The following is a 23869-nucleotide window of genomic DNA, read 5'->3' as shown; positions in this document are numbered from 1 at the left end:
TTCAAAGCCCCATATTCAGTCTGCTGCACAGCTATGGCTTTATCACTTGTGCCATTCCTTCAGCCTGGCTTTTTGCTGGCTTATTGAAGACAGTCTTGAGGAAATTTCTGCCGAGGCTGACTTCAAACTGTCTCAATCCAGATCTCAGATTCTTGGTTAGCTAGTATTATAGGTGTAAGCAATTTGTATCTGGCTTAGTCTTAGATTAAAACATTGTTTAGGCTTAAATTTTATCATATCCCATTCTTTAAGAAAAAAATTAGATCTGTATCAGTTGGTTATACATCAAGGAAAACTTACAAGCAAAAGAAATTGTTTATTGCTAAATTTCTTCTTGTTTGGATTGTCACTGTTGAGAAACACTTCCCAACTGAGAGTCATCAATGTTCACTGATACCATCAATGATCAGGACATTGATGGTGAAGTCTGGAATCATCCCAAGACCTTCTTCTAAGGGGGCATAATCTGAAGGCTTTTAGGTAAAATCAAACTTGCAATGCCTTTCTCAACTGCTCAATCCATAGTTTGTTGCAAACAATTTTAAGGGTTTCTTTTTTTAATCATCAAGGTGATATATAGAGAGGTTACAGTTACAAAAGTAAGGTAATAAGTATATTTCTTGTCAAACTTGTGACCCCTTCTTCATTTTTCTCCTACTTTGCCTCCTCCTCCCACTCCACACCCAAGTTATTACAGATCACTTCCCACATATTGTCTTCTGTATGTCGCTGTTGCATTGGTTCCCCCTATCCTTTGTCTCACATACATACACTACCAGCGTACCACAATCAAATGCAGTGACATAGGGGATGTCGCATAGGGGAAAGAACATACAAAAGAAAAAAAATTCACATAGTACATTAAAAACAACAAAGAAAAATCCCTAGTGTCCATATCTTGGAGTTCATTTAGCTTAGTGTCATGTTATATGTTCATAGCTATTGAGCTATTCTGCTCATCTGATAAACTTATCCTAGACGTATACTAATTATTGCAAATAAGGGAAACTATGGGTTTCTGTGTGTACCAGCAATTCCTTAACTGTTGAAGATGCATGTCTAAAGAATGAATCAAGACATAGCATAATTTGAAAGGTAATGTAGGGATCCTGGGCATCCATTCCTTATGCTGTACACCACTCATATCTCACTTGTCATTCATGCCTTCATGTGCGCATGTACATGTATGTGTATGAGTACTGTGTAAATGATATCATTGATTTTAATTTAGCCTCATATTAAATTGGGTTCAAACTCATGGTAGCTGTGCTTTTGTTATCTATTGCTATAACAAATTACTATGAAGAAAGCAACTTAAAATAGTGTCCATGTATTATCTCAAAGTTCTAGAAGTCAGAAATTTACCTTAATATGGATGGATTTGTTTGGAGCCATTACATTTGTGGTCATTTGTTTTTATAGCAATAGGAAACTAAAATGCATGATTTTCAAGAGTCTAGGAAGAGGATTTAGGAAGGGGCTGAGGAACATATCTGGACTGGAATGTGTAGGGATTTTCCCAGTAGTTATCTTTATCCCAGGCAAGTAAAGGATTTATACTATATTGTGCTCAGTTTAGAACTATGCCTACTCTGTAGTCCATTTGGTTTTAGGCTTGCTGGAGTCATGGGGTACTGGAGCCTGGTTTTCTATTCCAAAGTTTTCTCTGTGTAGCTCTGGCCTCTTTGAAGACCAAAGAACTATTTAAGATTAGAACTCCATTTATTTTTTTTATGGCCTTGTTTGTGATCATTTTTTTTTATTGTAAAGATACTATACAGAGGGTTACAGTTACATGAGTGAGGTAATGAGTACACTTCCTATTGAACATTGTTACCTCCTCCATTGTTTTCCCCCTACCATCCTTTTTCCCTCCCTACCTTCCCCGAGGTTCTTTTTTTTTTTTTTATTGTGATTAAGTGATTACATAATTTCCCGAATTTCACAGTATTGTGGAATAATGATGCTAATTTAAAGTCACAAGTTCATTCTAACTTTCCTGGAGCAAATTGTCTATCACAGTCTATAACATATAACGGTGTTCACATGTTATGCACTATGCATGTGATCAGCAGCATGGGGATATTTAGTAGTTGTTCGACCAGATGAGTGGGAGTTCTTTGTTTCTTAAGTCCTTTAGTTTTGTCATATCACCTAACATTTTGGATTTAGCATCCACTTATCAGGGAGACCATGTACCGTTTGTCTCTTTGCTCTTGGCTTACCTCGCTCAACATGATTCCTTCTAGCTCCATCCATTTCCCTGCAAATGCCATTATTTTGTCATTTCTAATGGCTGCATAATATTCCATTGTGTATAGATACCACAATTTTTGGATGCATTCATCTGTGGCGGGGCATCTGGGTTGTTTCCATATCCTAGCTATTGTGAACAGTGCTGCAATAAACATGGAGGTACACGTGTCCTTGTATATTGGTTCCTGTTAAACTCCATTTATTTTTAAATATTATTTCAGAGATTGCCCCCACCACCATCCAAAGTTATTTAACCCAAAAATCAAAATGAAATCTTATTTGGAAATAAGGTCTTTACAGATGTAATTAGTTAGGGATCTTGAAATGGACTAAGGCTAGATTTAGGTTGGGTGGTAAAGCCAATGACTAGAGTCTTTACTAGAGAGGAGAAACATAGAAGGAAGACTATCAAAGACAGGCAGCAATTGGCATGAGGTATCTACAAACCCAGGGGCATCTAGAATTGTGAGAGATTTTTCTATTGTTGTAAGTCACCAAGTTTGCAACGATGTGTTATTGAAGCCTCAGGAGACTAATACCCTCAGTTATTAAATGAGGAAGATAAAATAGATAATGTCTATTAGACATTATCTTCTAGCCAAAGAGTTCCAGGAAGCTGTAATTCTGTGAATCCAATATTGTCATTGTAATGATTTCTTATTTAATTAAAGAAAGAGCATAAACTGTCATTGGAAGCCTCGTATCCATCAGATTTAGGTTGTCTCAATCTCACAAATGCCCTTTGAGTTAGAGACAATTGTTCCCTTCTTACAAATGAGGAAGCTAAGGCTCAGAGAGGGTAAGTGACCAACACACTCTTGCAGGCTTTTAAGTGTTAAGTGCTTCTGAGAGTAATACTCTCAGAAATACTCAAATACTCAAAGCCATCAACTTCTACAAGCTTATGCCTGGAAGGAATTGCAATCTAACGTGCACTCCAAAGCCTTATTCTCTAGACATATTTACATCTTTATGGAGCATGTGTATGTGAAGGACACAAATATCAAAAACCTATCCCAAACTACCCAAGCAAGTACTAAGAGGTTCTTATCATGACTAGATATTGTGACATTTCAAGACAATACTTTGTTCAGCCATATTAAATCCTGAGGAAAAATGAAAAATCTGCCTTTTGTTATTTTTATTGGTGTTTTGGGATAGGGTCTCCCTCTTTAACCCAGGCTGGTGATCCTCATATCTCAATTTCCTGAGTACTGGTAATTAAGCATATAAGGCAAATTTTTGTCTTTCAAAATGCTTTGGGGGAGGGATGTAACCAATGAGTAAAATATTTGCCTCACAAATACATAACCTTGGATTGAATCCCTAGCACCTGAAAACAAAAATGATTTTTGACATTTTGTTCATTGAGGATTGATCCTGATATTGACTTTTTGCATTAGTTTATATATATATATATATATATATATATATACATATATATAAATATGACATTAAAAACCCAGCACAGTGACTCACATTTGCAATTCTAGCTATTGGAAAACTAAGATCAGAAAGATTCTGGGCAAAAAGAAAAAGACATATCTCAAAACAAAAAGGTAAGAGTAGTGACATTCATCTGTCATCTTAGCTATGGAGGCAAGTGTAGATAGAAAGCCCACAGTCAGCTTATAGAAAGCTTATAAGGCCTGGACTGCTCTTGAGGAAAAAAACCCGCAAGACTCTAGCTCAGAAGTAACCAGAGCAAAAAGGGCTACAGCTGTGACTCAAGTGGTAAAGCACCTGCTTAGCAAGCATGAAGTCCTGAGCTCCAACCTTTGTACCACCCCCACAAAATGTCATTGAAATGTTACTTATCTTTATTACTGAGTTCCTTTGTGTTCCTAAAATTTTAGACCTGAGGCAAGTGGCTTGATCTCAGTATCTTCACCACATCAAGAAGACTGAAAAGGCTGGGCACCGGTGGCCCATCCCTGTAATCCTAGCTACTCAGGAGCCTGAGATCTGAGGATCACGGTTCAAAGTCAGCCAGGCAGGAAACTCCATAAGACTCCAATAAACCCCTAGAAAACTGGAAGTGGCACTATGGCTCAAGTGGTAGAGTGCTCGCCTTGAACGGAAGAGCTCAGGGAAAACTACCAGGCCCAGAGTTCAAGCCCCATGACCAACCAAAAAAAAAAAAAAAAAAAGACTGAAAAAGAAGATGGAATGTAAGCCACATTTCTAAGCCTCACCATTGAGAATTACTCATTTTCCCCTGCTTATCTCCCATGCATAAATGAGGTACATGCATTGATAACATGTGTGTGTGTCTCTTCTTAATTTGCCTGTATATAATAGATTTCTGCTTCAGCTAAGAATGAAGGGTAGACTGTTTAATAAAATAATAATTTATCCTTGCACTGGTGGCTAACACATGTAATCCTAGCCACTCAGCAGGCTGAAATCTGAGGATTGCTGTTCAAAGCCAGCATGGGCAGGAAATCTGTGAGACTGACCTCCAATTTAACCACCAGAAAACTGGAAGTAGAGCAGTGGCTCAAAGTGGTAGAGCCTTTAGCAAAAAGAGCACAAGCATAGTGCCCAGGCCCCGAGTTCAAGCCAGCAATACAAATTAAAAACTGAATAATTTTTACAAAGGAGGAGGAACCTTCCTCAATTAAAATATCACTTAAAACAGATACTTTACAGAGAGTAACCTTTCTTTGATGATTCTGAGTATTAAACTCTGTATTTTCTTTTTAAAGAAGGTGCTCTACCACTTGAGCCATGCCTCTAGCTCTGTTTTGCTTTATTTTTAAAATAGGATCTCCTGGGAGAAGTCATAATACAGCAATAAATTTTTTTTAAAAAATTCTTAAAGACTCTCTTAAGTACTTCCAGAATTGCTTTTTCAAGGATATGTGGGGTCTATAGTACAGAGAAGTGACTAAGCAGATAGCTAGGTATAAATTATTATTGTTAATGTGACTCTACTTTTAGTTATAATCTGGTGATTAAGTCAGATAATATATTCTTATCCTGCTTCTACCACTTTCTCCACTGTTCATTGATTGTGAGATCCATGAGGTCAGAGACTGCTGTTTTTTAAAAAATAATTTTAATCGCTAAAACCCTACCACCTAACACCTAACACAGTGCCCAGTATCAAGAAGGCATTCAATATACTGCTGTTGAATAAAATGGATATCTCTAATGGATACATTTATAACCCATGAGGAGAGGTTATAAGAATATAATTCACCATAAGATGCACTTTTTTTTTCTTTGCATCTCTGGGGTTTTGAACTCAGAGCCCCACATTTAGTCAGCTTGTTTGACTGGTGCTCTACTACTTGAGCCATTCCTCCAATCTAGCCTTGAGCTGGTTATTGTGGATGAAGTCTCACAGACATTTCTGTGAAAGATGGCTTCAAACTAAGATCCTTTAGATTTCAGCCTACTGAGTAGCTAGAATTACATCATGTAGCTACAAAATGCTTTTTTTTTTTAAACAAAATTCTTTATCAGTGGAAGTCCATTACAACAATGAAACTCTTATCACTGGAGGTGTTGTCAAAGTGTTCTAGAGGAAGTACACATTTAACAGAGAAGGATGAGTCAAACATTTCCACCTCTTGAGTTGGTAGGTGTTCACGGCATATAGACCACAAGAAGACCAGCTAACACTAAGGAATTAACAGCTTAAGATACTAAGCAGAACGGTGAGTCAACAATTAACTTATTAAAAGAAATGTCTACTAGGATTGTCAAACTGGAGAACTCTGAAATAGTACTATGAAGTATTGTAATGGGAAGCTTGTCTTTTAAAAGCTATACTACTATATCTTGGAATGATGTCCAGAGGACATGTAGAGTGATAAAAGGTTAAGAGAAAGATAGACAGTGGTGTTGAGAGCATGCTATGATTTGTAGACTTGTGGCCTGTTTCCATGTTCCTTCCATGCCTTAAGCAAAGTAAATGGTAGAGCCAGTTGTTCCAATAAATGACTGGATGCACTTCTACAAAGAAGAAAATTACTGGACAATGAAGGAAATGTCTTCTGAGATAAATGAACATCATCCATTAATTTAAAAGCCATAAATAGAATGATAAACAGTACTGACTCATAATGTCAAAGTTCAAAAGCACTTTTAAAATGGCTCTTTATAGAAAAGCTGACCTTTCTTTTTCTTTTTTTTATTATCAGAAAGTTTTCCTCAGGCAGTCTGGGCCTTGGGTCATTTCATTTTGACATGGAAGTTCTGTTGACATTAAAATAATCCAGCCAGAAGTGACCATGAAATCATATATGTGACATAAAAACAATAATATAGAAGTACTGGAATTTTGAAGGTTGTATTTTTAATATATATTTTTTATTGTAAAGATACTGTATAAAGGGATTACAGTTACATGAGTAAGGTAAGTATATTTCCTATCAAACATTGTTACCCCCCTCCTTTGTTTTTCCCCTACCATCCTTTTCTTCCCTACCTCCCCAACTTCTCCTTCTCCTCACCCCCCCCCCCCCCCAGGCTCTAAAGTTTGTTTTCAACATAGTGTCTTGTACATTTCATTATTACAATGGGTCAACCTGTAACTTATTTCAGCATTTTGTTATTTCCCTTCCCCTCCCCAAATTATAAAATTGTATATACAAGATGCTGGGCACCAGAATCAAATACAGTGAAAACTGGGGTTATACCATGGGGAAGAACATACAAAAGAAACAAAAATGACACACTACATTATAAGTACATTAAAAACAACAGCAACAAGGAACAGAAATCTTTGTCCTGCTTACCACAGACAGTTGCAGACCATGGACAGCCCCGAAACAAAGGGAAAGGCAGTGAGTACCACACAAGACATCCTCATTCCTTTTCAAGGAGAAGAACCAGAGAAGAACTCTGTCTTTGATACTGACAAAGGGGCCGGAGCAGCTAGCAACTCAGGCCTTGGCAGAAGACTATGGGAGCCATTCTACAGGTCAAAGGAACCTGCTGAGCTCAGCTCCACCCCAAAAGAAAGTTGCCATTCCCAGGCAGAGATAACTCCACCCAGAAAGGAGTGACTTTCTTCACTGTGTAAACAGAGCCAGAGGCTGCCCCATTCCATTGTAACACAGGCTGCAGCCCCAGCTGCCTGAGGGTAAAAGAAAAACAACTGGAATCTCAGTAAACATAAATCCTGAGAATGGCTTCAGGCTGGGCTGTGTGAGTGAGTGTCTCAGGAGCTAGTTCCTGAGGAAAAAGCTACTAATTGCTAACAGGCTTTAACCCTACCCAAAACCTAGCCCCATAACAGAAACTTAAGGTTTTAATAGTTCCTTTAGAAATATGATTTGTGGGCTGGGAATGTGGCTCAGTGGTAGAGTGTTTGCCTAGCATGGGTTTGATTCTTCAGTACCTAATAAACAGAAAAAGCTGGTAGTGGAGCTGTGGCTCAAGTAGTAGAGTGCTAGACTTGAGCAAAAGAAGCTCAAGAACAGTGTCTAGGACCTGAGTTCAAGCCCCAACACTGGCAAAAAAAAAAAGAAAGAAAGAAAAGAAAAGAAAAGAAAAGAAAAAGAAAAAATATATAACTTGTATGAGGTTATGAGTAGCTAAAGGAATCCAAACCAACAGAGATTTTCTCTAGTGTATTTGATGTTATTTCACAATATTCTACATAGGAAAAATTCTGAGCATTTTACTAGAAACCCTCTGTATCTAAACATCTTTATTAGGTATAGGTTTGTTGACATTGGATCCAGATGTGAATGTAAGCTCATCTTTATGAATAGGAAAACCTCTTAGAAAAGACTTCGGTTCTCCATTTTGAAATATGAGAACTTTGCTGAGAGTAAAGTTCACTCCTTTAAGTGTGCAATTTGTACATCTTTACAAATACAATTGTATTTGCATTTGTCAATACAAACAATACAAGATGCAGGACAGTTACATTGCAACTTCAATTTCTCAGTTTCTCTTTGTAGTTACCCTTGTTCTCTACCTTCAGTCTCTGGCAGCTACTGATGTGTTTTCTTGTTGGAATGTTTGTTTGGGTAGGAAGTGTGGCTCAAGTTGTAGACTCTGCCTAGCAAGTGAAAGGCATTTGAGTTCAAATCCTCAGTATGAAATGATAGAAAGAAAGACAGATGAATGAAGACAGGAAGGGGGGAGAATACAGTTATAAAATTCAGTATATATCCTACAAAAATAAGAAAATTGAGGTTAGAGGTAGGGTGGGGAGGAATGGAGGAGAATGTTGAAAAGGGTGATATTGATCAAGATGTACTGTACATAAACTGCTTTGTTGAATGGCAACTCCTTTGTACAACTATTTAAAGATAATTTTAAAAAAGAAACAGAGTTCCATATGAATGAATTATACAATATGCAGCCCTGACCTCTTTTAACTTTCATATATTCAATAATAGTAAAGTACCTACTATCTGTTTTAATTTATTAGTTTCTTATTAAAGCCAATAATAGGTATAAAATCCAAATTAATATTACCTTGTGAAACAGATACTTTCCAGAGATGCATTTGAATATATTTATTCTTTAGTACTTCATTTTAATGCTTTCAATCAGAATCTCTCTGAGATCCAGTTTCACCAAATTCTCCAAACCAGATTGACACTAATCCACTACATGTAGGAAACACTATCTCAAGAGATGTTCATTTTATGGGATTGATTGTCCGATTTTAGTTATATATCACAATGGGATCAAAGTGCAGAGGTTGGGAGAGGTAATTGATTTTCTCCTATGACCTAAAGGGACGGAATATCTACTTCAAAAATCTGTTTTAAAGTTGAATGTGGTGGCACATGCCTTCCATCCCAGCTTCATGGGAAGCAAAGGTAGAAAAATAATGGTCCCAGACCAACCACTGGCAAAAGCAGGAAAACCCATCTAAAGCAGAAGGGATGAGGTCACGAGTCAAGTAGTAGAAGCGTGACCCATTGAATTCAAGTTCAATACTGCCCAAAATACTTTTGTCTTGGAGCAGGGTGTGGTGGCACATGCCTGTAAGCCCAGCTGAGGCTAAAGCAAGAGAACCATAAGTTCTATGCCTCCTTGTCTCAAAAAACGGACAATATAAAAGATGTGAACATAAGCTCATCTTCATGAATATTAAATCCTCTTAGAAAGTGCATGTAAAATATTATACCATGTGGTACTTAATGAACAGAAACACTTACATTTTTAGACATCATTGTCATCATCCTTATACTGCCCCTGGCACTTGATTTGTCTTTTTCTAGATCTCTTCATTGTGCGTGACTTTTCTGTACTTCCTCTAGAGAGGTCCAAACTAAATGGAGCTATTTTCTTAGCAGCTCCACTGTTATTTAGGGTAGTAACAAATGAAGATGCTGCCCACCCTTTGTCTATTGGTAAAGATGTAAAGATGCCAACAAAGAAACATCTCATTATTGGAGACTTATTTTTTTTTAGCAAGGTGTTATCATTGGCCAAATATAGGCAAACAAAAAGGAATAAAAGAAAGGGTCAGAAGAATGGAGTAAATTAGGTCTCCTACATAATTAAGAGTACCTAAAACCTAACTTTATTCATTAACAGTTTCAGTCAAATGTTTGGTATAAGGAGAAATTGTTACTGGCGGCTGAGAGGAAACAGGTTCCCTCCATTGCTTCTCCATATAAACTTGTAAAAAGAACTTGGATCCTGAATTTAGATATCAACATACCTTAAAATTTATCCCAACCCAGTACAAGGTTCAGAGGAAAGAGAGACTAAAATTCAAAGGCAATATTTTAATTAGATTTAAATATGAAAATTTAGTCTTAAAAACAGATTGCAAGCTAGATGTATATACATTCATTATGAGGCTATAGATTTTTATTTAAGCTCTAAAATAGAGTTTAAGTGATATTTGGCAACATTTGCCAGCCAATTTAGAGAAGGAATAACTTCCATCTTCAAAGAACAGCACAACTCCACTTACACCAAGAACAAAGAGCATCAAAGGACAAACACAGACCCCAGGCCCCCTACCTGTTCTCAGCATCAGCACTGCACTTTGGGGACAGCAATTCAAAGGATTTAGTAAACTTCACCACCTGCCATATACAAAGACAGTAAATCCAGGTCAATTAAAGCTTTCTCACAGTTTAAAATAATACAGTAAATGCTTCCACCCTTACAATAATAATTGGAGATTAAAGGAAGGTATTACTTTTAAGTAGACAGATCATAAGAAAAAAGGAACTTTTTATTCTACACTTTGCTACATTGACAACATCTCAACACATTTTACCAAATTTGTATGCCATATTACAATGAACTATGCTGGTCAGGCAAGAAGAAATCTTACTTAGATACTTTAAAAAAATGTTCCTTGTAACAATCCAATTACCATCATAGAGAGCCAAGTAAGGATAAACACCCCTCCAAAAGTATGCCTCCATCAATCCCAGGCTCTTGAAGTTAGCATCCTTGTTTCATCGTTGTTCTCAGATGAGCACTTTGGTGTTACCACAGTGGTAGCACTTCAGTGATCTTCTTCAATGATCACTGGTCAACTGAATTTTTGTTCTTTCTTCTATACCATGAAACATCACATCCAGTGCAGGAGCCTGACCAAATCATTATGCTGAAAGGGAATTAATGAGCACAGAAATAGCAGTGTAATTTTGTTATTAGCCACAGTTGAGTTCACTAGAAGTTTCTTTGATTGTTTAGTTTTTCTATTATACCTAGAAATCTCTGTCATCAGTCTATACATGAGAAAATTAATAAATTAAAATATTAAAATTAATCTTTAAAAGAAAGTTTTACACAATTACATGAGGCAACTGCCTCTCTGTGCAGATCTGTCTCACTCTAGAAGGTTCACCCTTTGAATACTTCAAATATTGAGTGGGAAAAGCCATCATTTCTAGCCTTCTTGACAAAACAAAACACGTAAGAGGAACACGTGTTCCCTTGCTGGTAGGAGTCCATTGGAATGTCATTGGATCCTTCCCGGGGTGATATTTAGATCTGCCTTTGCCAGATGCATTCATGTTTCAAGGGCCTTTTAAATGAACCATTTACAAGGAAATGATGGGCACCTGACAAGCTGAGTTGTAAATTGGAAAGAAAGATTAAAGTTTTATCCGTGAACCATGAGCCCAGTCTAAGAAAATGCAACACGAGGAAAAAGGAAGGAAAACCTAACACTAAAACAACTGTGTGTAACCAGGTAAATTGAAGGCAGTAACAATAGTTCAAATGCAAGGAAATACCAGTGGCAATCATATTTCTAATCTCATATTATGTGATTTAAGTCTCTACAGAATCACTTATTGTTCAAATTTTATCTTCCAAAAGTGGCTACAACCATTAAGTTCTAGTTGCACATTCTTCTCTTCAGAGTGGGGCTAACAAATGGTAAGACCTGTGTCTTCTCCCTTTGAATCAGTAATCTTCTGACTGCTTCAACCAACAAATGTATGGGTTACTTGCTCTAGCTACAATTATGTATGAATGTCACAGGGCCAGTAAATCACTGAGATTATTGGTTAGCACCAAATAATAAATACTTCAAAATATATCCCAAACAATTCTTAGACATGAAACAATAATAGGATAAAATGGAAGCATTTTATTTATGTTTACAAAATGGAGAATTATCACAGATACTAAAAGAAGTTTGTTCTAGATGCACCTTGACTTTTTTATTTGTGATTTGTTATTTGTGATTTCTTTCCACTACTTTGTTCAGATGACAAATTCTTCCATTTTCATCATGTTCTAGGTTACACTCTGCCATCTTACTGAAAATGAGGCACATTGCCAATTCTTTTTGTATCTTTGTCAGTCATTGGGCTTGAACTCAGGGCCTGGATGCTGTCCCTGAGCTCATTCTCTCAAAGCTAGCACTCTACCACTTTGTGCTACAGTGCCAATTATAACCAATCCTTTATGTACTATGTAAGTATCAGCGCTTCTGGAAGAGATTAGCATTTGAATTGTAGATTGGGTAAAGAAGATCATAGTCACCAGTATAGGTGGGCATCATCCAATTCATCCAGGGTTGGGACAGAACAGAAAGGATGAAGAGTGAATTCGCTGTGTTAGCTTTAAGACATCTTCTCTTGCCTTTAGATACTAGCACTCCTGACAATCAGACCTTTGTTCATGAACTACGACTTACACTATTGGCTACTCTGGTTCTTTGTTTTTGTTTTTGTTTTTGTTTTTTTTGGGGGGTCCGGTCGTGGGCCTGAACTCTGGGCCTGGGCGCTGTCCCTCAGCTCTTCAGCTCAAGGCTAGCGCTCTACCACTTGAGCCATAGTGCCACTTCCGGCTTTTTTCTTTTTGCTTATGTGGTGCTGAGGAATTGAACCCAGGGCCTCAAGCATGCAAGGCAAGTGGTCTACTACTGAGCCACCTTCCCAGCTCTTGTTCGTTTTTGTTTTTTTTTTTTTTTGAAATTTTACTTTGTTGTAAAGATGCTGTACAGAGGGGTTATAGTTACATGAGTAAGGTAATGAGTACATTTCTTGTTGAACATTGTTACCTGCTCTTTTGTTTTTCTCCTACTATCCCTTCTTTCCCCCAACCCCACTCTTCCCCCTCCCAAAGTTGTAAAGTTCATTTCCAAATTAATGTCTCAGATACAACTAGCTTTTTAGATTTCCAGAATGCATACAGCAGATGTGGGACTTTGCATTCTCCATGGTCATATGGAATGATTGTTTGTTTGTTTTAAATAACATTTTAAAAACATCACTGCCCCATTAGAATACAATCCAAAGCAACATTAACATAGTCTTGAAATTAAAGAAGCTTTCTTGGATGGAGTCAGGTAAGAAACAGTGCTGGAGTGGGTGAGGTTGTGGGGATACATGGTATATATGTGTGGAATCAAACAATTTTCCTAAATAATCTCTCAGTGAGGAGGAGAGACAAAATATAAATGTATGGATTTTGTTTCTCTGGAGAAGTAAATACTAATGACTAATAATAACATTTACGGGGAAACTTCTAAGTGCAGATCCGAGAAGTGTAATTTATTTACTTGGTGTTTTTTTATTTACTAGATTAAGGGAATTATAAAACCTATAAAATTGTTTACTTTGGTTATTGAAAAACTCAGAACAAAAGGTTTAAATTCAAATGAATTGTAATTCAAATAAAATGTATGCAATATAATTTCGTCTTAAATTTGTTGGCTTGGTTTTGCTTACAAATTTTGTTTTCTGTTTACTCTGTTTCTTTGAAATTTTGCCTTTCATACTGTTATATAACCTAGCACATAAGCACTCAAAATACTTTTATCAGCAAATACTGTTACACTTATGTTCAAAAGTGCTTTAAATTCTTTTGGCCATGAATTGAATGGAGAATTCCGAAGATGAAGTACTTACATACTTGGAAAAATGTATAAATGTGTATAAAATAGTTTTTATAAGTGAAATAACATGAATGTTCTCTATAAAACTGACTATAGTGGAACAAAAACATTTATGGGCCATTAAGTTGTATAAAAGAGTCGCATTTAGCGTTATAGGAAGAGAAACTGGATAGAAAGTGAGAGAAATACAAATTTTGACGGTTTACAATTGGTAGCAAGCAATACAAGAAAAAGAAAGAAGCAGATTTGAGTCCCATCAAAGAGGTTACAACAACAACAGCAAACAAACAGAGAAGTAAAACTGTTGAGGACAGAACTACCACTGAGCCTAAGCTAGAGGCCATAGGCATCCAGACAAGTAGCCTGGGGTCCATAACGTAAATAAAATTAGTCTTGGTCTAGATCATCTGACTTTCAAGGCTTTGGACTCATGTTATGGTGAGTATGAAACTGCCACAAAAATGCGAAGTCTAAGGTATACATTTTAAAATCCTACTGGATTTACTATGAGGAATACTAGTGCAATCTCCTTCAAGGGCAACCTGAAGTTATGCTCTAAGTCAAATTACTCCCCACACATCCCAAATTATTGGAAGAAACTATCTATACATGGTCTCTTCTCCACTGAAGACAGGGTTACTTGATCTAGCTACAATTATGTATGAATTTCACAGGGCCAGGAAATCACTGAGATTATTGGTTAGCACCAAATAATAAATACTTCAAAATATATCCCAACAATGATGAACAATTGAGAAATAAGGTAAATCTTGAGACAGAAATTAATGACTGTCTATCAGTTCTCTAGGTGAGAAGTAGGCAAATGACAACACATGGGCAAAGTCTAGCTCACCATAAGTTATTTTAGTTTTAGTTTTTATTTTGTCGGTGGTAGGGCCAGGTCGCTGTCCCTCAGGTCTCTTCAGGTCAAAGCTAGCACTCTACCACTTGAGCCACAGCACCACTTCTGTTTTTTTCTGCTTATGTGGTACTGACGAATTGAACCCAGGGCCTCATGCATGCAAGGCAAGCACTCTACCACTGAGCCACCTTCCCCAGCCCTCACTCTAAGTTTTTATAAACTTTTGTTGAAACAGCCACACACATTTATATGAATACTGGTGAGTGCTGCTTTCCCCTGAGAGCTTAGTGGTTATAACTGATAACATACTGGCATATTGGCCACAAAATCTAGTTCTGGATCAGGTAAACTTACTATTTGTTAATGGTCAATGACAGATAATAATCCTATGGAATTGAGAAAGGAGATTTGTGGAATTATCATCTTAAAAAATTTTTTTAGTTACTATCTTTTATTCCAAAAGAATATATTGCATTTCACATAGAAATGTAGCCACCAAGGCAAATGGTAGAGAGTACATTTGAGAATATGCATATGTTACAGTGGTAGGAAAGTCTTCCTTCAAGTAAGGTGGGATGGTGTTGGTTTATTTGTTTGAAACTTTTTTCTTTTGTGCTGGTTCTGGGGTTTGAACTCAGGGCCAAAGCATTGTCACTGAGGATTTCTGCTCAAAGGTAGCACTGTACTACTTGAGCCACAGCTCCATTTCCAGCTTTTAGGTGACTAATTCGAGAAAAGAATCTCATGGACTTTCCTGCCTGGCTTTCAACCACAACCTTCAGAATAGCTAGGATTACACGTATAAGCTATTGGCATCCAGCTCAATTAAGTTTTGGGAATTTTTTTGACCCTGGAACAAATACTAATATCATTTCCTTTCACTGTGAAAAGTTTCTGAGGTCATGGGTGTGCACATCTGTAATTCCAGCTTATGGGGAGGTAGAGTTAAGAGGATGGCCAATCCAAGGCCAGCCCAGGTAAAGTTAGTGAAACTCCCATCTCAAAAACAAAAATAAAAACAAAAGGGCTGTGGGCAAAGGAGTAGCTCAAATAGTAGAGTAGTTGTCTAGCATGCACTAAACCTTGGGTACAATCCCAAACACTGTCAAAAGACAAGTTTCCCTGAATAGGAAATTTAACCTATCAGACTTATGGTTGCTCTTCAAAGTATCAGACAACTTATGTTTTTAAAAATAATTTATTGAAAATATATTGAATTTAGTCCTGCCTAGGGTGCACATCTGTAATCATAGCACTGGAGAAGCTGAAGCAGGAAGATAATAAATTCAAGGCCAGCCTGGACTACAATGTGACCTGAGACAATGTAATGAGAGAGAGAGAGAGAGAGAGAGAGAGAGAGAGACAGACAGACAGACAGACAGACAGACAGACAGACAGAGACAGAGACACAGAGACAAACAGAGAGATAGACAGACAGAGACAGAGAGACACAGAGAGAAGAAGAAGAAGAAAAGAAGAAGAAGAAGAAGAAGAAGAAGAAGAAGAAGAAGAAGAAGAAGAAGAAGAACAACAACAACAACAACAACAACAACAACAACAAAAAGAACAAGAAGAACAAGAAGAACAAGAAGAACAAGAAGTTGTTAATAAAGGAAAGAAGAAAGAAAGAAGGAGAAAGGGAGAGGAGGGAAGGTAAAGGAACAGAGTGAAGAGAGTAAAGGAAGCAGTGATAGAAGGGAGAGAGGGAGGGAGGGAGGAAAGAAAAGAAAAAAGTAAAAGAAGGAAGGAAGGAAAGAGAAGGAAGGGCGGGAAAATAGAGGGAAGAAGGGAAGAAGAAAGGTCGGCAGGCAGGGAGGCAGGCAGGCAGGCAGGCAGGAAGGAAGGAAGGAAGGAAGAAAGGAAGGAAGGAAGGAAAGATGGAAGGAAGGAAGGAAAAAAAGAAGGAAGGAAGAGAAAATAATAGTAATAATATATTTATTATTTATGTTTAAATATTTATGTTTAAAAATATTTATGTTTAAATATCTAGGCTCAAAAATAAAACATCAGGGGCTGGGAAGGTGGCTCAGTGGTAGAGTGCTTGCCTTGCATGCATGAGGCCCCTGGTTCGATTCCTCAGCACCACATAAGCAGAAAAAGCTGGAAGTGGCACTGTGGCTCAAGTGGTAGAGCACTAGCCTTGAGCTGAAGAGCTGAGGGACAGTGCCCAAGCCCAGAGTTCAGGCCCCATGACTAGGAAAAAAAAATCAAAGACAAAAATTATAGTCCAAAAGAAACAAGTGAAAACACAAACCCAAGAAAATAAATTTCATGTTTTCTTCTTGACTTGAATCAATTCTATGCTTCTTAGTTTCATTAATTTTCAAAAAATTACTTTCTAAATCCAGTTTTTATTACATATATGTACATTTGGATTAAGCAACTAAATACACACACTCATATCCACTAAGCGAAATTGAGACTCTAATGAGGAAACTCCCAGCAGTGGTTTCTAAGTCAGTGAAACTAAACAAGTATGTCCAAGCCACTCCCACTGCTGATGGGCCCTGGGCATTGCTCCGTGTGGGAAGCTCTGTCCACACTTGCCAAGAAAAGTCAACTAAACACCCCCTGCTGGTTCATTGGAAAAGCTCCATGGACTAGAAGTCTTTTTTGACTTGGACATTTATCAAGTGCTAGTTAGCCTGGTTTCTCTCTGTTCTTTTCCTTTAAAAACAACTTATACAATCAAACTATGCTCAAGTGCATATTCCTGCCACCAAAAAGAAAATTTATTAGGTAAACATCAATTTTTAAGATCTTTTCTGAATCTTTATTTTCCCCAAGAGGAAAATGAAGACTAGTCAGAAGGGCAAAAGAAGGAATTCAATAACCATCCACCTCCATTTCCTCTGATAAAATTCTCCTTTAGTGCCCATGTAATTGTAACCCCTCTGTACAGTATGTTCACAAAAAACTAAAATTAAAATTAAAAAAAATCAAAATTAAAAAAAATTCTCCTTTAGGACAGTGAAGAGTTCAATCACATTATCTACTCACTGCCCCTATGTTTATCAAGTACTTAGTCCACTAGGCTGTTATAGACCCTGGAAATACCAAGGGATATAAAATGCCTATCCTTCAGGAGCTCTAAGCATGAGGAATGAGTTCATAAATGTATACTTTCACCATGACATATGTCCAAACAGCTGCCAGCATACAGGGAGGATGTGTGGGTGAACTGTGTCCTAAAGGATGAACACTGAAGAACTTTACAGGCTGTGGGTCTAAATCCGGTCTGGCAAAAAATGGAGAAAACACTCAAAGTAGTTTAATTGAATATCACTTAATAAAGGGATGAGTTATAGGAGTGTGAGTCATATAAAAACAATTGTGGGTCAATAGGTTGCTGGTTAAGTACCCAGTGACTAGCAACTTTGGAAAGTAGTTAACACGGTTAGGCTCACTCTTCATAGAGTGAAGAGGGAGAAGAGAAGGAAATAGTATCATCTACATTCTGGGGGAGCTGAAACTGTGGAAAGTGGCCTTAGAAAACTAGCCACTTCTAGAACTGGCAAAAAATAATGAGAGGAAATAGATACCCCCCATCTCTTAAATCTTCTACTGAACATTCTTGTTTGTAGAACTCAACTGGAAATCATAGGACAAGAGCACTCAAGTAATATGTCATGTAGAGATCAGCCTTCAAGAGTTGGGCATGGTGTCTCACACTTGTAATTCCAGCCCTGAAGAGATAGTGATAGGGAGATCATGAGTTCAAGGCCAACCTAAGCTACGTAGCAAGACTACCATATCACAGAGAGAGAGAGAGAGAGAGAGAGAGAGAGAGAGAGAGAGAGAGAGAGAGAGAGAGAGAGAGAGAGAGAGAGAGAGAGAGAGAGAGGTGGGGGGAACAGGACAGGACAGGACAGAAGAGAAAAAAAGAACATGGAGCAATGTTTAATAGAATAGTAAATAGTGTTGGCAATTTTGAACTTTACTCAAGCCCTGTGCACCCCCAAAATAGCAATGACAGAGAAATCTCTCTGCCAGTGTTCTAGAGTAGGCTGTATTCAAAATATATTCTTACTAAAGCATGTTTCACAGTAAGACTTGTCTCCAGCCTCCTGTTCCTGTATGCTTCTGAACAATGCATGTAATTGCCTTGTGCATATGCTTCTGTAAGACTCCAAGCATGGTTTCTTTTCTTTAAGATGTTCCTCATCTTTTCGTTCTCCCTATCACAATAGGCTGGAAATAATTGCCCCCTTCACTGCTTAGTCCTTTTGTCTTTTTCAGTGACCACACGTGCAAAGATAGAGAGGTGAGCACATGTACCACAGGGAGGCAGGAGAGATGGAAAAAGTGATGGAACAAGGCTGAGGACCAGAAAAGAAAACCACAAGTTAACCTGGGAGCTCAAGTGATGGACTTTGGGTAGTAGATAGTGTAACGTTTACTGTCTGTAAGTTGGGTATTGATAGCTCTGGGTATACTCATGCATATCTAACATCCCAGTTCTTGGGAGGCAGAGGCAAGAAGTGAGGTTGAGGCCAGATGGGACAACATAGTGAGACCCTAACAGAGAGAAAGAGAGGGAAATGTATTAATGACATGAGATAAGATAGCTCTGTACCGATACCTTGTAATAAAGCAAGCCACTATATGAATACATGATAAATCAAGGGTGGCAACGTGTGTGTGCATGTAACAATGCTTATTGGGATAAGATGTTTTTAAAGATATCTATTTTTCACTCTAGAACAACACTTGGAGCAAAAATCAGAATTTAAGCTGGTTTTCTTATAAGGAGAAGGAAAATTAAAGAAAGGTAGGCAAATGGAAACAAAATGACATGAAAGGAAAACTTGAAGCACTATTTAGAATCCACTTTGGAAGGAGGAGACTGAATTGTAGTCTGATTCAGAACAAATGACACTTTATTTCTTCCTCTTAATATAAGAATTTAGGAAGATTATCCAGCCAGTGGCTTAATTGTATGTATATTTACATAAAGGCCAACTAAAGATAGGGAACACATTAGAAAACCAGCATGCATAGCTAGCTGTTCTTCATTAAGAAAAAGAGCTCTGGTGACTTGCTTTCTATTATAAGCTTAGCTGGGAAATGCTTCATAGAGTGCTGGACAGGAAACAGCTGTCAGCCATGGCGATGATGCATGAAGTGAGCACTTGGAAACACTAGTGCCCTAAGTGCCTGAGGACCTAAGACTGAAATGTCTACATTTGCTTTCTTTGCCTAAGCTCTATAGAAATAGAGACAATAGTAAATGCAGGAGCTGGAAAGAGTCTACGAGGAGTGATAAGAATTGCTTAGACAGGTTCATCGAACAGAATAGCATTAAGCAGGGGATATTCAGTTCCAAGCACTACATTTTCCCTGCTGTTCACAGTAGCACCCAACTAAGGGGTTTTTGTGGTTTCTATTTTCAATCTATTAGAAAATGTTATTGATAAATTCACTTAAAATCAGTCAATTGATGTGAAAAAGTGAAATATTAATTTGGCAGGAGAAAAGCCTAGAAAGGCATCTTCACATCTACTTTTGCCATTTACACAATAAACTGAGCAATTTACACCTGAATGCCTAAATATCAAAAGTACAAGCTCCAAGGAATGAGCTAGATTAAAATTTTTTTCTTTCTTTTAGTTTTTCCTTCAAATATAAAGAATCCTTGAAGTATCAACTTGAAATAAGTCATTTTTTAAATATAGTAGATGCTGAAACAAGGACAGAGGATAACCCATTGCAACAATCATGCCCACAATTAGAAATGAACTCTACAATTTCGGGGGGGGGATGAGTGAGGGATATGGGAGGGGGAAGGGATAGTGGGAGAACAACAAGGGAGGGAGTAACAATGCTTGACAGGAAATGCACTCCTTGCCTTACTCATTGAACTGTAACCCCTCTGTACAGCATCTTTACAATGAAATAAAATTAAAAACAAAAACTATAAAGGATATGTATTTAAATGCAAAAATGTATTAGAGTCATCAAATAAATAAAAGGAATGGAATAAAATAGAAAGGACCACAATTTTCTTTTGGAGGAACAAGCATCTTTTTCCTGAAATGATCCTGCTTTGTTCACAGATGATAGTCTATGAAATGCCAATGGAGATAGTGCATGAAGCTTCTGCCTTCCCATATATGATCTCCTCCAAAGATAGGGCAAAGTTTATGAGTATTGAAGAAGAAGAAAAAATCAGAAAAACATGCAGAGGTTAATAGGAAGAGAAAAGAGAAGGAAGGTAGAAGGAGATTTTAAAAGCATCTCTAAGTAGGAAAAAAACAAAGGAGGGAGTAATAATGTTTGACAAGAAATGTACTCATTACCTTACTATGTAACTGTAACCTCTCTGTACAGCATCTTTACATTAAAATAAAAATTAAAAAAAATCTCTAAGCCTAAAGACATAAGCCTCTGTACTCAAGGTCTAGTGGCAGGTCACAGTGATACTGGAATGTCAGCTTCTCCTGGTATGGGGACTCTCAGCTTTCCCTTGAGACAGGCAGCCGACCTTCACAGCATCTGACTTGGTGTAATATTACCATACTGCAGATGCCAATGTTTAAAAAATAAGTTCGGGTTCTTAATCAGAAACCAAGGAGCTGTGCAAGCCACTACTCAGGAAAGAGACAGAGAAAGAGATAAGGAGGGAAGAGATAGACAGAGAGATGGAGGGAAAGGAAAGGAAGGAAGGAGAACAAAGACAGGAAGAAAAATGAAAGAATGAAGGAAAGAGAAAGCAAGCAAACAAGCCATGGTAACACTCTTAACACTTTTAAGAGTGTAAATGATCTGATAACATCTTTTTCTTGACCAGCAAGTCATGAAAAAACAAGCAAGGCAAGCCCTCTTTCAAGATAAACTTTCTCCATAAGGAAGGGAAAGTATGAAAAAGAAATTTCTCTTTCCTCTCCTGGGACAGTTCCCTGACCATTTTAAAGGTGAATAATATTGAAGACATTCCCTCTCAGATGTTAAGCAGTCAGCTCAGAAACACTCCCAGTGCCCATGAAGGCACTTGACATAATATGAAAATAGCATGAAAAGCCAGGTGCAGGTGGCTCACACCTGTATTCCTAGTTACTCAGGAGGCTGAGAGCTAAGGATTGCAGTTCAAAGCCAGCCAGACAAGAAAGTCCATGAGACTTTTATCTCCAATAACCACCAAAAATCTGGAAGTAGAGCTGTGGCTCAAGTGATAGAGCAATGGCCTTGAGCAAAAAAAGCTCAGGGACAGTGTGTAGGCCCTTGGTTTAAGCCCCAGGATCAGGGGCACACAAAAAATATAGCATAACATTGTAATGGAAAATATTTCCAAGACTATTGGTTTTATAGAAGCAATTGATATAGATACAGGTACAGATTTACTCCATATACAACAATAAATTACAGATGGTTATTAAAAGATCATAAGCAATAGATATATGAATGCCACTAAAATGAAGATTATTTTTGTAACAACATTTTGAGAGCACAAATCAAAAAACGAAGGTGGATAAACTTGACACTTTAAAATAATCTGGGACGGGAAGGTGGCTCAGTGGTAGAATGCTTGCCTCGCAAGCATGAGGCCCTAGGTTGGATTCCTCAGCACTGCTCAAACAGAAAAAGCTGGAAGTGGAGCTGTGGTTCAAGTGGTAGAGCCCTAGCTTTGAGCTGAAGAGCTGGGGGACAGTACCTTGGCCCAGAGTTCAGGCCCCATGATTGACAAAAATCAAACAAACAAACAAACAAAAACCTAAAATAATCTATAAAACCAGAAACCTGTTGAGAGTGGCAATGAGCATGGGCCCATGAACACAGTCTTTATGTGCTGTACTGCAAGGCTCTGTCCTGTCTTTACTCAGAACACTTCTCAGGATTGTATTTGATTTGCAGTGGCAGACTTGAGAGGTGATGTGACATCTTTCTCCAAACACCAGGCTTGATACGTTTCAATACAAAAGGGGCATGTGCTCCAAGTACAGTGCTCCACTGTGGAAGTGGAAGTAACCCTTTGTGTGTGCAGACACTCACCCACCTGTTGCCCTGGGGCGCTGGGAAATCAGTACCATTGTTATGCTTTATTATATCAAGGCACATACCCACTATTGGTTTTTTGTTTTGTTTTGGTTTAATTTTTGTTTTATTCCACACTTTGTAAAATATATTAAATTCTCAATACCAGCTTTACTTACTCTGACTTCACTCATCATTTGCATGGCTAGATTTCAAGCTCCTATTATTTTTCAGGATGAGCTTCTTGGACCTATATTTTTTGTATTCTTTCTTCCTTGAATATCTGAAAATATCTGTAGCTTAAAAGTGAAATATAAGCCAGGTACCTGTGGCTCATGCCTATAAATCCAGCTACTCAGAAGGCTGAGATCTGAGGATGGCAATTCAAAGCCATCCCAGGCAGGAAAGTCCACATGACTCTTATCTCCAATTAAGTACCAGAAAACCAGAAGTGGCACTGTAGCTTAAAGTGGTAGGCACTAACCTTGAGTAAAAATGCTCAGGGACAGCGTCCAGGCCCTGAGTTCAAGCCCTACAACTCACAAAAGAAAAACTAATTGAACTACGAATTTGGCTGGAATCTTAGTTGTAGACTCATATGCTTCCTTCCTAAAGAATTTGTGGATATTGCTCCATTGTCTTCTTCTAGCAATAGAGAATGCCAAGAAGTGATATTAAACTGAAAAGTCTAATATCAGGGTGAATTTTCTACAGTGGTAGCTTGATTTCTTTTGGTAGCTTGATTTTTCTGCCTAGATGTCCATAGAACTTTTTCTATATCTTTGAAATCCATTAACACCGAAAGTAATTCAGTGCTAAGCAGTATCAACTTTTCCTGAAATGGTGTGTTCTTTCAGACTGTAAATTCAACTCTGACTTTATTTCAATAAAATGTTCCAGTATTATAGTTGTGAATGCTTTTTTCCTATTCCATTTGTCATGTTCTTTTCAGAGATACCAATTATCCTTATTTTGAACTTCTTTTATCCTGACTCCATTCTTGTCATTCTCTTTTTTATCTTTTCATAATGTATTATTTTCCATTTCATTTTCAATTGTATTTTTCATGCCCCAGAGAGCATTTAGAAGTATCTTTTCTTTCCTTTCATTCTTTTATCAGCGTGTAATATCAATTTCTGTATGGTTGCCTATTTCCTTCTGCTTCTTTCCAATTCTACCAACTAAGTTTTCTGGGCTTTTTTTTGTTTTGTTTTGCTTTAACTGCATGTTACTTATTTGTTGAGGTCTTATGAACACTTTTCCCAAGAAATCACATTCTTTCATTTCATCTCATGAAAAATTGTTATCATTTTTGGTGCATACACTGCATCTCATTTTGTTTTCATAGTCCATTCCCCCTTTAGTCTTGGGGTGTTTTTTCAGAAGTCCCATGCTGGTGGCTCTTTGCTGTGTGTGCATTTTTAAATGTGCAGATTGGTGATTATCTATGTCTGGGATGTGTAAAGTACTTCTTGCAAGCC

At 37.6% G+C, this 23869-nt stretch overlaps 1 protein-coding gene across 1 annotated transcript in view; it reads right to left on the bottom strand.

The window, feature by feature from the left end:
• Pde11a (phosphodiesterase 11A) overlaps positions 1-23869 on the bottom strand; it is a 352033-nt gene that overhangs the window by 185456 nt on the left and 142708 nt on the right. Inside the window, exon 5 of the mRNA XM_070020261.1 lies at positions 10210-10274. Within this exon, the coding sequence (XP_069876362.1) occupies positions 10210-10274 (65 nt within the window). The remainder of the gene's footprint in view (positions 1-10209; positions 10275-23869) is intronic.

This window comes from Dipodomys merriami, unplaced genomic scaffold (assembly GCF_024711535.1).
Source record: "Dipodomys merriami isolate MVZ:Mamm:240054 unplaced genomic scaffold, mDipMer1.0.p SCAF_1, whole genome shotgun sequence".
Taxonomy (NCBI): Eukaryota; Metazoa; Chordata; class Mammalia; order Rodentia; family Heteromyidae; genus Dipodomys; species Dipodomys merriami.
This window is presented reverse-complemented; position numbering and strand designations above follow the sequence as displayed.